Genomic DNA, 13,439 nt, shown 5'->3' on the forward strand with positions numbered 1-13,439 from the left:
GGGCTCCAACATATGAATTTGGAGGATGCATAATTAATATATATATCCATCCATCCTATTGGTTCTGTTTCTGACTAATGTGATATATATATAGTTATTGTATATAAATATGCATAATATACAATATACAAATATATATTACATATTATAAAATACTTTCTTCCTCACTAAATTTTGATTCTTCACTTTTGAGAAATCTGGCTAAGCCCAAGCCATTTAAGATTCATTATTCACTTGCCAGGTGCCACATACAAAGAGATGATTTCTGAGTTGAGACTAGGGGGCTAATAAGAGGTAAGTGGAAAAAAGTAGGAGAAGCATTTCAGTTCAATGAACTGTTTGAGCAAAATACCTAAGAGTGGAATGAATGGTCCTGTGATAATGTGACAAGGTCGTGTGTGTGTCTGTGTCCGTGTAAGTACGCTAGCAGTGGTAGGAGAAGTCGGGTAGCTACAAACATGATTTTATTATTGGAAGATGAAATGTACTGTAAATATTGCTGGGAGATAATGCTGTGGAAGTGAGTCTATGTTTTAAAGAAAGTTAAATCCAATATAAATAAAAGTCTGACCCTAGCAAGATATCTTAGAAGTAAGGATACACAGTTAACTTGATACTGAGTTGAATAGTTCTTTTCAGTATTAATAATTTCTAACCCTCACAACAAAAATTACTAAACAGCTCAAATATTGTCAAAATAGCACCCATTAGATTTTTTTAAAATTTGGTTTTAACATAATGCACTATACTTACTTTAAAAAATATCAAAACTCTTGCTAAATAAGCGTAAAAAATTCCTAGATTTTATTTTTGTCTAGGCTTTTTCTGTGGAGTTTTCTTTTTCCTCCACATGTAGTAGTAAGTGAAAATGGCCATCAAGAGACAAAAGTGAAGGCTTTCAAAGAACAAATCTATTCCTTAAATTGAAGGATACAGTAATAAAATTTCTATGTGGGAAAAAAAAATCTGTCACCTTCATAGATCTGAATACTTTATAGACTTTCCAAATGTGTATAAGTTCTGCACAAATAGTTTTCAACCCTATGAAAAAAAGAAAAATGTACTACCAACAAACTAAAGCAAGCACTAGATCTTATCTCTTAAAGCAATTTTTTGTTTCCTGCAAGGCTTTTAGATGAACTAGTACATACTTTTCATTAAAGATACATGACCACTACCAATTGAAATCTGAGGCTGAAATTCATGTTTCCAAAAAGCTCCCCTTATAAGGAGAATCAACCACTAGAAAGATATCCCGAGGGCTTAATAGTCTCGTGTCATATAGAGCTTTCGAAACATCTCCCTTAATGGCCATCCAATGGCAAAATCCAATAAACCATTTATAATTCTTATCCTCCTTAAACTGTCTGGAGTTGATATATCTTTCTTCTTTCTTTCTTTCTTTCTTTCTTTCTTTCTTTCTTTCTTTCTTTCTTTCTTTCTTTCTTTCTTTCTTTCTTCTTTCTTTCTTCCCTTTCTTTTCTTTCTTTCTTTCTTTTGAGTTCATATTTTTCTACACTCTCTACTCCTTTGACTTGGAGGAATCTACTCTTTGAAAAGTTTCCTCCAATTTCTATTTTTTCTCATTTACTTTTGTTGATTCCTTTATAACACAGTATCAAACAGTGGTATTTCCTAGATGCTTAATCCTCTACTCTTCTTTCTGTAAACCCACTCTTGTGTCATGGCATAAAATGTACCTCATCAACTGACCCTAACATGTCTCTCTAGTCTTCTCTCTTCCCAGTTTGCCATGTAGGTTATGTTCTGTTCTCAACAACCGTCACCTTACTTTCAGACCTATTCTCTTCCTCTTTCAAGAAAGGCTTTTAGCCATTTCCCATCTGTACAAATACTACACATTTTTTTTCAAAATACTATGAAACTATCACTTCATCTATAAGTTTTTCTCTCTCCAACAAGTAATCATTAATTGATCTCTATTGAAATGTCTTCCCACAATACTTTGGTCATATTTCTTTGTTTGTTTGTTTCAAATTTTTAATTTAACTTCCAGTTAGTTAACATATAGTGTAATATTAGCTTCAAGAGTAGAATTCAGTGATTCATCACTTACATAAACACCCAGTGCTCATCACAACCAGTGCCCTCCTTAACACATATCACCCACTTAACTATTATAACAATTGTCAAATGGAATTTTAAGGTTTTAAAATCCATTCATCTACCAAAATAAATTTTAAATTCTTCAAAGTAAAAACCATGTTGGAGTTAGTACAGCATAAAGGAAGTAGGACAGAATAAGAGTTATAACCGGGGCATGAACTTTAGAATCAAACAAGTGTCAATCTAAATCTTAGGTATCCATTGCTTCCTAGTATGTAACCTCAGTGTTATCATCTGTGAAATGGGGATAACAATTACATGATGATGATGATGATGATGATGATGATGATAACAACAGCATAATATTATAACCTTACATAAAATATGTAAAGTGCTTTGCAGAAAGTCTTTGCTAAGTCAGTTTTAACTCTTATTAACTATCCTTCCTAATTTACACAGGGTCTCATTCATCTTAGATTATCAGTAAACATTTGATGAATGAATTAATGAATGAATGATAGCAGAATATCATTATCTCTTCTATGCTTCTTTTATAGCTTAAGTTATTTGAGGGATCCAGTAAGCATTACTGCTACCATCAGAATAAATTTTAGGTTGTAAAAAAAACAAAGGCACAGACAAAATTTCCATAAAACCAAATGCACATAGAGATAAACATACACAAAAGTAAAATATTTTTATTCTAAACCTTTCCAATTAATGTATTTTTCCTTGCTGAGTTTATGAAATAGGCTGATTATCACCTTTAACGGCTAGGTGTCTCTGATGATACTTGGTAAGAGTAAAAAGTGGAAGAGAACATTATTGTGGGCTGCTACGCCCATGAGAGATACCTATTCTGGGGACCCAGGGGCATTCTCTGGGCAGGCATGTTCCTAGACTTATTTATGGGGGGGAAGGAGGGTGGGTCTGAAATGTTATTTGTATGTTGCCTGGACATAACGAAGAGGGACAAGATTTAAGAAGACTGGGCCCCAGAGCAGGCATTACTGGTGTCCTAAACATGAAGTAACATGAGTACCTAGATCGTTGTTTGGCCAAGCTTCACTCTGGACTTATTAATTCTGAAATATCCATGAATCTCTTGCCCTTGCTCTTCTTCCCTCCAGTTGCACTGCGCAGGTTCAAGCACTCACCCCTTTTCTCCTGAAGTGGTGCCAAAGCTTCTCATGTGGGGTCCCTGCAGCTGATCTCCAGGGCTCTCCCCCACATGCCAATAAGCATCACTTTCAAAAGCCAACTCCTTCAGCTCAAGCCTCTGCCTCAAATCTCTTTGGCTATTTGTTCCTTTTGGGATCCTATGCAATCCTCCAACTTCGGCCTAAATAGGATTCTAATTTACCTTTTCAGTTTTATGTCTTCACACCCCTCCCCCTCCCAACTACAGTCACCCTTCATCCTAGCTGTATGCATCCACTCACAGTTCCTCAAATAGGCCATTAAGTCTCACATCCATGTCTTTGCTTATGTTACTCTTTCTTTTCAGAATGCTCTTCCCGACCTCCCTGAACTTCATGAACTACACAAACCAAGAAAAATTGTCTTTTCTATAAAGCTTCCATTTCCATTCTGAACAAATCACTTGCCCTGTTAAGACTCCCCTGCCCTCTCTTTTTTCCTGTGTTCACACCTACATCATTATAGGTTAATTAGTTGTTCATGAATTTTTCACCCCATTAATTAATGAGCTCCTTGATTCTGGGAGTTAAATTTCATCCATATTCACTTGTCTAGGACTTAGCATACTTTCAGGGTCTATAAATATTTGCTGAATGGCTGCAGTAATTTAGGGTGGAGCAGGTTCAAATAGAACTGAAGAGTCTTCTCTGTCTTCACTTGCACAAGGTACAAACCTGAGTGTGAACTGAATCAATGCCTTAACAGATCAGTTTATATATATTTTGTAGGCTAATATTTAAAGTGGTATTTTTGTATGTAGTTTATGTAGGAATATTGGTTTGACATATTCAAATATCTTCCAGGAAAAATAAATAAAGAATGCCATTTTTTTTTTCCTATGTGATTACTTTAATCACTTCCCATATTATTTTGGACAATTATCTAAAGAATGACATTTTCTTGAATAACAATATAGATCATTAGTGAACAAAACTGTAGAGTTTTGATAATGAAACATGTGAATTTCAATACAATTGTGCTTAAAGACCATTCATAAGTACACTGTGACACCACCCTGGGGCTGTTATCAGGTGCCAATCATGGCCTCTGTTTATGACATTGGGTATTATGGGGGATGTCACATATGATCCATCTCTAAAGCTCAAATGCAAAGTGCAAAAATTACTTCCATTGTGATGGATAGTTACCCCAAAGGTGGTCCCTGAAATTTCTCAGAGGAAATGAGTTTATTTGTTATGGACAAATCGAATCAGGAAAGAAAGATTTAAACTATTAGGAAACCAAATTTTTACCATGTACCTATTTCATCTGTAAAGAAATCTTTCTGGTTAAAGTAAGAGTGTTCTCAGTAAAAATTTGGGAAACATAATAATGCATTATTTCATCGGCACTTGAAATGAAAAGTCAGTTACTAAATAAAAGCCACTATTCCAAATACAGTATAAACTACAGCAATAGCCTAAAAACACCTGCTTCTGTACTTCTTTTATTAAAAGCCACTATTCTAGCAAATGTATTTTTATTAGACAGTTCCATGAGCTTTTTTATTCTCTCCATTATATTTCTAGACACTCTAACTGACTGTGTTGCATACACTTGTCGGTGAGCGAAGCAAAGGTTAAGTGTGTGTGACACAGATGAGCCCCGAGATTAAGTATACACTGTGAAATGCATGTGGATGTTCATGATTTAAACCAATGAACTGTGGCCTGAAATGATGTCACAAGAAGCGCAGTGGTAAGTGGAAGGTTAAACCTACTTGCATCTCGGCTCATTAAACGCAGTTAAAGTGCAAATCCCCTCATTCTGACAGTAGTGATCACAAGGGTTCTCTTTCTGGTCACAGCGCTGACTTTTAAACCCCACAGAGCATCTGCAGAATTTCAGTAAAATACAGCTAAATAAAGCGTCTGACTTTTTTTTTCTAAATATGTTTCAAATTTATTTCATACAGAGATAGTAACATATGAATATAACTTCGTCAGGTAAGCTCATTTCTCTCTCATTCACACTCATCACATGCTACTCTGACAAGATGGGGACAGAACGTGGAAGTGGATCATATGTGGACGTCATCCTTCTAGTCAAACAGTGATAAAAGAAAACTCAAAATAGAAACCACATAAGTGGAATGGCTTTATTTCAAGTTGTCCATTCTGGACAGAGAGGAAAACATTAAATTCTAGATTTTCTCACGAGCAGAGAATCTCCAGTACTTTCCAAATGTTTAGAAACCCAGATTCAAGTTAATGAATTCCAAAGGAGACGGGGGCTTAATAGGCTTACATAATACCACACTCTAAACCTGATACAGACATCAAATAGCATTATACATTTGAAAAGATCCCACAAGGTCTTTTGAGAGGAATGGCTGTAAGTACCAAGTGTTCGTAAATATGATTATGCCTGGGTTTCCCATATCTGAATACGGTCAATGAAATTAGAGTAATTCTCCCTGGCATTTCCAAGTTCAAAGATCTGTGAATGTCTTTAATGGGTATGATGCTAAGAATTAAATGAGCTCTTCCTTATGAAATCACTAGCACATTGATGAGGGAGGAGATTCTGTAGCATATGAGCCACTGAGGGACAATACTTGATCAGAGGTGTCCATGAAACATTCATTTAAAATGTATTACCCCAACCCCTGCCCCGAGATAAAATGTATTACCCCAAGAAGGGAGAACAATGGAGGAGGGATTCCATGTCCATACGAAGTCATGCCACAAAATGCCCACAGCATTGTGCAATACTCACAGACACACAGGTACATTTGTCTCAGGGTCCAGTTGGCACGTGCCACCATTATAGCAGTAGCCATCACATAACTGACAGCTAGAGGCAATCTTTCCATTAGTGCAGCTGCAGCAACAAAGAAGAAAGAAAGCTCATTGTCACTGGCATCATTATTGTTGCAAGCGGACATAAACTCTCTGCAGATGAGAATATTCATCATAGAGGAACAATGGAGTGCCTGGCTAAAAGTAAGTTTTCAGCAAGACAGACTTCCTGGAGGCAAAGATTTTTTTTTTTTTTTAACAAAATGATGACAGACAAATGTTTTCTTTTGGTGGTTTTCAAATTTTCAACCCATTTGCTTAATATAAAATTTTAATATAGATATATATGTATATATATATGTGAAAAAATATGCTCTAATGTCTGTCACTTACACTGCAGGGAAACATTAGCATCAGGATCTTATTCCCTTTTCATACAACCAGGGTTTGGTGAGATCAGTGTGAATTATAAAACACATGGTCAAATATTCTGGAAGAAAATGCTTCAGCTATTTCTTGTAAACTGGAAAATCTGGTCCAAAAAAACTGTTATGAGTTTTAGATTCCAGGTTTTGTAAGAACGTATAGGAGTATCTGGCAGTCATTTTATCCCACTTCTTCTCTTTGATTATGTACTGTAATTAATGTCATTTTTTTTTTTTACTCTAACACTTAAAAAAATCATGGGAAGTTCACTGCAAAAATAAACAGTAGTGTTATAGGAACAATATGTAGTCTGGCAACAAGGTAATGAGGTAGGCTTTCTTATGGAAAACTTATGGAAACAATTCTAATTTATAACACATTACATGTCTGAGATAAGAATAAACACTATGGCTACTGCTGCATGGAAAAAAACAAGCATAACAATAATAGGAAAAATACAGCAATTTCTTATTTGCCGTGCTATATTTTGATATAAATAAATAGTCTTAGATTGGACATGGAAAATTGTTGGGGGAACAGACAAAAGTGCATCGACATTCTAAACTATCAAGAGATCTCTTGTATGAGAAGTAGGTTGACAGAATAATACAAGCCTTGGCCCAAATCAGAATTACAACAGATCATGCCACTATTCTGATTATGAGGTCATGTTGGCACTAGGTGTTATGAAGCAATCAGTGGTGTCACAAGCTTGACACATAAATCAGGTTGCAATATCATTGATCACTTTGATCCTCTCCATGATGGATTCTATTGTGTTACATCCATCAAAAGATAATTCCCAATGATCGGTTAGATGCCTGAAATGATCAGCTGGTGATCCTGATTAATTTATTCTGTGAATATTTATTTCAGCTCCTGTAGGTGGTAAGCCTGCTGGAAATACACCAAAAGGCTTATCATTTTTCCAGGTGTTTAATTTAAAGATATTTTTTAAAAGCCTCGATATTAAAATCACATTTCTTTTCAAGATGAACAGAAGTAATGAGTCAACTATGTACTGGCCGGAGATATATGAATGTAGAGCCAACATGGAAAAGGAAGCAGTAGTTTAAAGTTTCCAAGATTTAACAGACAATGCCTTAAATCTAGAGGTATCTGAATATGGATGCAAAGTGAGACAAGTATACATTTAGCGGTATTGGTGTTTGATCTGTTAAATGGATCTGGGAGACTTTTCCTTGCCCTCCATCCCAGCCTCCTTGAAAATCAAAGAGCAGCAAGTTATGGTTTCTTGTTCTATCAAAAAGACAACGTCAAAGAGAAAAAAATAGCTCATTATACATTAAGGTATTTCCTACAAAATACACCAAATATCAGCTTTTAAAAGAGAAAAAAAGTTCTAAGTATTGACTGCTTTTAACACTTGCTTTCAAGAGTTATAAAAGATGTTGCCTCTTTCTCCTTCTAAAGGTTTTGTTTGAATCCTAAATTGAAGACAGACATTTGTATATATTTCAAATGTGAAATACAAATTACTCAAATCATTATAATGCATCAAAGAGTTCAGCTCACATTTTAATGCCGGTTTTCATCATAATTTCATTTCTTAAAGGCATATCGCTCTCTCTCTCTCTCTCACACACACACACACACACACACAGTTTGTGATGTATCACTTTCCACAAGTTAATTACCAGTTGTCCCGTTCGCACTAAGAAATCCTATAACAACTGACATTGCAAAGGTATTACTTAGGCTACTCCAAATTATGATCAAGTCACTCTTCATCAATATTTACTGAGATTTCCACAAAAGAGAAAAATATACAATTAGCTCCATTTTTAAAGATTAAATTTATTGTACTTGACAGAGTATCTATTCTAGTTGACAGCTCATAGACTATGCATTAGAAACACACCTGACTATTTGGAATCACACGTATACGTGAAGGCTTGAATTTTCCTATTTATGTAAAAGATTTACTGTAACTCAGTCGTGGTTGTTTTAGTACCTATGGGACAGAAATTCTACTATCACTGTAAACGTCATTTAATGCTAAGGTGGAAAGTACCATAGACATGAAGACAAACTTGTCTAACAAGTTTCAGAATACCCAGAGTCTTGTTTGTATTGTCATGCTCATATGTTATATAGTCTATTTGATCAAGGATTATACTATTTTTAAGCTTCCACTATCTACTCCTTTGTTAGCAACTGTTATCTATCTATGTGACATATTCTTTTTCGAAAAGGATCTTTTAAGAGTCAAGAACTACAATGTTGGATCTTCATGGCCTACTAGGGTTATGAGGTTCTGGTGTTTCTAGGATGCTGAAGCCAGTTTTCTCTGTAGCAGGCAGTCCTGAGAGCCCAAAGAGTCTCGCCGTTCTTTCTTCATCTGGAACTTCCCCTTGTAATGAAAACATGGTGTGTGTCTCTGCATGAGCTTTTCCAAGGTAAACTGGGAAGGAAATTGCAGTTTATAGCCTGTCTTAGATGATAGTCTATTATTTCCTGTGTGAATGGAATGGAGTCGTAAGCAAGAGACTACAGTGCATTTCTGATATGGTGCACTGGATGGAGAGAAAAATATATGTTCACTCATGGAAACAAAGTTCTGTCTTGATCATATTTCATCACAAAGAACTGATGAGCTTAATGAGCAGACATGATTTTGGTCATTTACATGAAAATGCATTTGCTTTTATATACGTATCAAAGGCACATATTTATAATTAGTCATATTTTCAATTACTTTACTTAAAAAATAATGTACTTTCAAGTGGCCCAGTTTGAGGGTTTGAGTGTCTGTCATGACAACACAAATCATACTCAGAGTAAATTCTAAAATGAGAGTAGTAAATAAAAAAGAAAAAACTGTTGATGCTGTCTGTAATAAAATTTCATTGGGCCCTCTTTGGGAGAGAACATAACCCAGGGCTGGTACCCTCACAGAGCTGTCTCAGTGGAAGCCATTGGCATGAGCACTTGACAGCATGCTTTTCTACCTCATATTCTCATTTATTATACTCCTAAGCAAGGAGCCCAGTGCTTTATAAGCCCTTCTTTTGAAAGGTTGTTAAAAGAAGTTCAGAGTGAGGACTGAACTCTAACCTCAGTGGCATAAACTTGTTTCATGACAGAAACCAAACGGCGTTACCCTTTAGCTGCAATGCTCTGTTTTCCAGTCACTTGATCTTAAAGCCAAAGGGCCAGGGGCAATGTAACCAAAGTCTAACTTGGACGTTTTTATTGTAGTTGCCTCCTAGGACACATGATTCCTTCTCCTCATTTTGGACCATTGTGCTTAAAATCAGATAAAAACCCAAAGATTAAAATGTATTTCCATCAGACAGGTCTTTTGCTCGTCCCCCACAACAGAAGAGTAAACACTCACTGTCAACGATAATGATGAAACATTTAAAAGCCTGGGCTATTCAAATTTAGGAATATTACAAATAGCTTTTTGAAGGTATGTTTCATTTCACTATTTCTTACTTACTATTAGGAATATTCTACATAGGGAATGATCTGACCACATCATTACATGACTATATGATAAATTTTCATGTTCCCCAATTGCACATAATAGGTTTTGAATAAGTTCATTTAATCGAAATGAACTGAATTTTATCTACAACCAAAAAGAGAAAAGCAAACAAACAAACAAGGATGCACTGGTCACCGTATAGAATCTTAGGACAAAAATAATTTACATTATCTTCACATTTATTGATGAACTGCTAGATCCTTTTGGGCTCGAAAGCTTTTATAAATTAAGCTGGGTGTCCACTTACTTGCAAAATATATCTTCACTGTCTTTATTTATAATGCAGTGCCCCCCATGGCACCTTAGACATTTGTCAACCTCACATTTTGGACCTTCATAGCGTGTTGGACAGACACATTCAACACTTCCGTCATCCCCAACGGTACAGGATTCAGAATTCACACAATAGTGGTGACACACATCTAGGAAGAACGTACAACAGAGAAAAAGAAATTATACTTCAGTATGTCTTTCTTCAGTCACAATACATGTTACCATTTCATTTAATATTTAAAGATGGTGAATCGTTAAGCAAATATAAAAATAAGTAAATTAATTAAAACATCTAAACATTTAAAAAGAGCCAATCGATAAGTAGATTAATTTACAAAATCAGCTTGTAATTACATGTAACTAGAATTCTTTAATAATGCTATTGATTCCTCTTTTTGCCAGTCAGGCATCATTTCATATGCTAAAAAAGATAAGTTATATTGATACAATGCTAGCTGAGGAAGTCTTTTGGTTCTGAATTTTTTTTTTTTTAAAGATTTTATTTATTTATTTGACAGAGAAAGACACAGCGAGAGAGGGAACACAAACGGGGAGTGGGAGAGGGAGAAGCAGACTCCCCGCCGAGCAGGAAGCCCGATGCGGGACTCGATCCAGGGACTCCAGGATCATGACCTGAGCCGAAGGCAGTCGCTTAACCAACTGAGGCACCCAGGCGCCCTGGTTCTGAATTTTAAAGTTTAAGTTAACCAGATTCCTTAGTTTCCTTCTCATGGGCAATATTACTATTATTCTGATATGAGCAGAAATACTCCAGATTTCTTTGGATATCATTTATTGTTTCCTCTCCTTGCACTGTTTTCATCCAGAGGACAGGGTAGTATGTAGTGAGTGGAGGACTCCTACCTCTGCATCAGCCCTATGTGGTACAAAGAAGCTTTCCTCTACACAGAGCAGAACAGGCCCGCTATTTCCGAACACCTGGACAGTTGAGCAAACAAGGAGATGTGCCTCTCGTGGAACACCCAGAGAGAAGTGAATTGGGAAACTGATCCGTCATGGGTGGGAAGTGAACAGAAGTCTACGCTACTGTTCCCCCTCCTAGGTGAGAGCCTAACATCCCAGTCAGAGGGAAAACCTCCATGTGGTGTGAGTCTTTTGTTAACATTGAACATTATTGAACATTATAAACAATTTTCTCAACTATAGAAGATTTCCTCAAATATTTCTATACCTCTTGAATGGGAATAATAAAACAAAGACCATGTAATAATACAATAACCACACTATCTTTATAATTAGACATTCTGACTCAGTCTTTTGAAAAGCAGACAAGTATATGTGTGTTTGTATATCAACATACTATAATTTATCATATTCAAAATATTGAAATTCATAATACAATAATCTTAAGCAAAAGAACTGATTAGATCAGTCTCAGACTTTGTGTTTAGAAGCTGCAATTTCCTTTTAGCTAACTAATTATGAAGCAATGTTAAATGAGATTAGCTGAGATAAAAATCTCAACTTATAAACTTTAACCTGCTGTAAGACAGTTATAGCAGGTGAGGAAAATTAAAACATAATTTATAATTCTCATATTTGTATATTTATCTAGCCCTTTATTAAATCAGACAGAAATTAAATTTATTGACAGGCTTGCTTCATATTTATGGAAATTTATTTCAAGCATTCTTATGCTTGCTCTTGCATTATGCCAAGTACCCTCATTGAGATTCAGTGCTTAAGTCTATTAGCATGGTTTTGGCTATATTTAAGAAAAGTAGCACTTTCAAAAGGTGAGAGACTTGAAGATCTGAAAACTAATGCAGTGTTAGCAGCTATCCATGATGGTGTCTGTCTGCAGTTGCCCCAGGCTTGGTGGTTAGAGAGTACACATTACAGATGCTGTTTTATTTATGAAGAATGTATGATCAGCTGCCTATATGAGCTTCTCTTCTATTCAGTGCAGAAATCTCTACAGAACAACTCTCATTAGTTCAGGTTGCTCAGTACCTTTTACTGACAAAGCGCTCTTTTCCTATTGCCCCCCAATTGCTTTAAATGTCATCCTCTGATCCTGGTCCAGTTGGCTGATGGGGCATAGAAATTGGCTTATGTATCCTTCCAGGATCTTCATAGTATGTCCTCATCTATAGTGGATAACTCATCAAAATCATGTAGGTGACTTATTTGCAAATGTAAATTCCAGTGCTTATCCCTGTCACCCCTGCCCACTCATGCCTAGATTCTAATTCATAAATCTGAAATGGGGCCCAGGTGATTTACATGGGACTGGTTGAGGAACTAGAATTTGGGAACTGGAGAAGGTAAGAAATGATGACCCGGAAACACATTTTACTGAATAACATAGGGACTACATTGTTCAATAGTTGTCAAAGGATTTGATTTAACTAAAATAGCTTCTTTCTTTCTTCCTTCCTTCTTTCCTTCTTTTCTTTCTTTCTTTTTCTTTCTTTCTTTCCTTCTTTCCTTCTATTCTTTCTTTCTTTCTTTCTCTCTCTCTCTCTTCCTTTTTGAGCAAGAAAGTGCATGTGAGCAGGGGCGGGGGAGGCAGAGGGAGAGGGACAGAATCTTAAGTAGGCTCCACGTCCACTGCAGAGCCAGTTATGGGGCTCGATCTCATGACCCTGAGATCATGACCCTGAGATCATGACCTGAGCCTCAATCAAGAGTTGACAACTAACTGAGCCACCCAAGCACCCCTAAAATAACTTATTTCTTAACTAAATTAACTTAATTAAAATGCAGTTTTTTTTTTTTTTTTTTTTTTAAAGATTTTATTTATTTATTTGAGAGAGCGAGAATGAGAGAGAGTACATGAGAGGGGGGAGGGTCAGAGAGAGAAGCAGGCTCCTCGCCGAGCAGGGAGCCCGATGCGGGACTCGATCCCGGGACTCCAGGATCATGACCTGAGCCGAAGGCAGTCGCTTAACCAACTGAGCCACCCAGGCGCCCCTAAAATGCAATTTTTAATCCAAAATTTTGGACCATTTTATTTTTATAACCACATCACTGAGAAGACCTGAGAAACTGGAAAAAATTGGGCTGATGATTGCCCTATAACACACTGTAGCAAGGAATAGTTCTCATTTGCCTAAAGTGTTAAAGGGTAAAGTTAAATACTCACTTACAGTATACTAACTATAAGTAATTTTGGTGCATGAAATAAATCTGCTTTAGACTATGATTAAAAAGATGTGAGAATATATACAACTTATTGGTGTTCAAAGAAATAC

The 13,439-nt window shown here is 36.1% G+C and overlaps 1 protein-coding gene across 1 annotated transcript in view; it reads right to left on the reverse strand.

The window, feature by feature from the left end:
* The window catches only part of LRP1B (LDL receptor related protein 1B), a 1,499,204-nt gene that overhangs the window by 27,962 nt on the left and 1,457,803 nt on the right, over positions 1–13,439 (reverse strand). The window contains exons 85-86 of the mRNA XM_044913608.1: positions 10,196–10,370; positions 5,986–6,090 (exon numbers count right to left, since the gene is read on the reverse strand). Of these exons, the coding sequence (XP_044769543.1) occupies positions 5,986–6,090; positions 10,196–10,370 (280 nt within the window). The remainder of the gene's footprint in view (positions 1–5,985; positions 6,091–10,195; positions 10,371–13,439) is intronic.

Source organism: Neomonachus schauinslandi, chromosome 3 (assembly GCF_002201575.2).
Source record: "Neomonachus schauinslandi chromosome 3, ASM220157v2, whole genome shotgun sequence".
In the NCBI taxonomy this organism is placed as follows: Eukaryota; Metazoa; Chordata; class Mammalia; order Carnivora; family Phocidae; genus Neomonachus; species Neomonachus schauinslandi.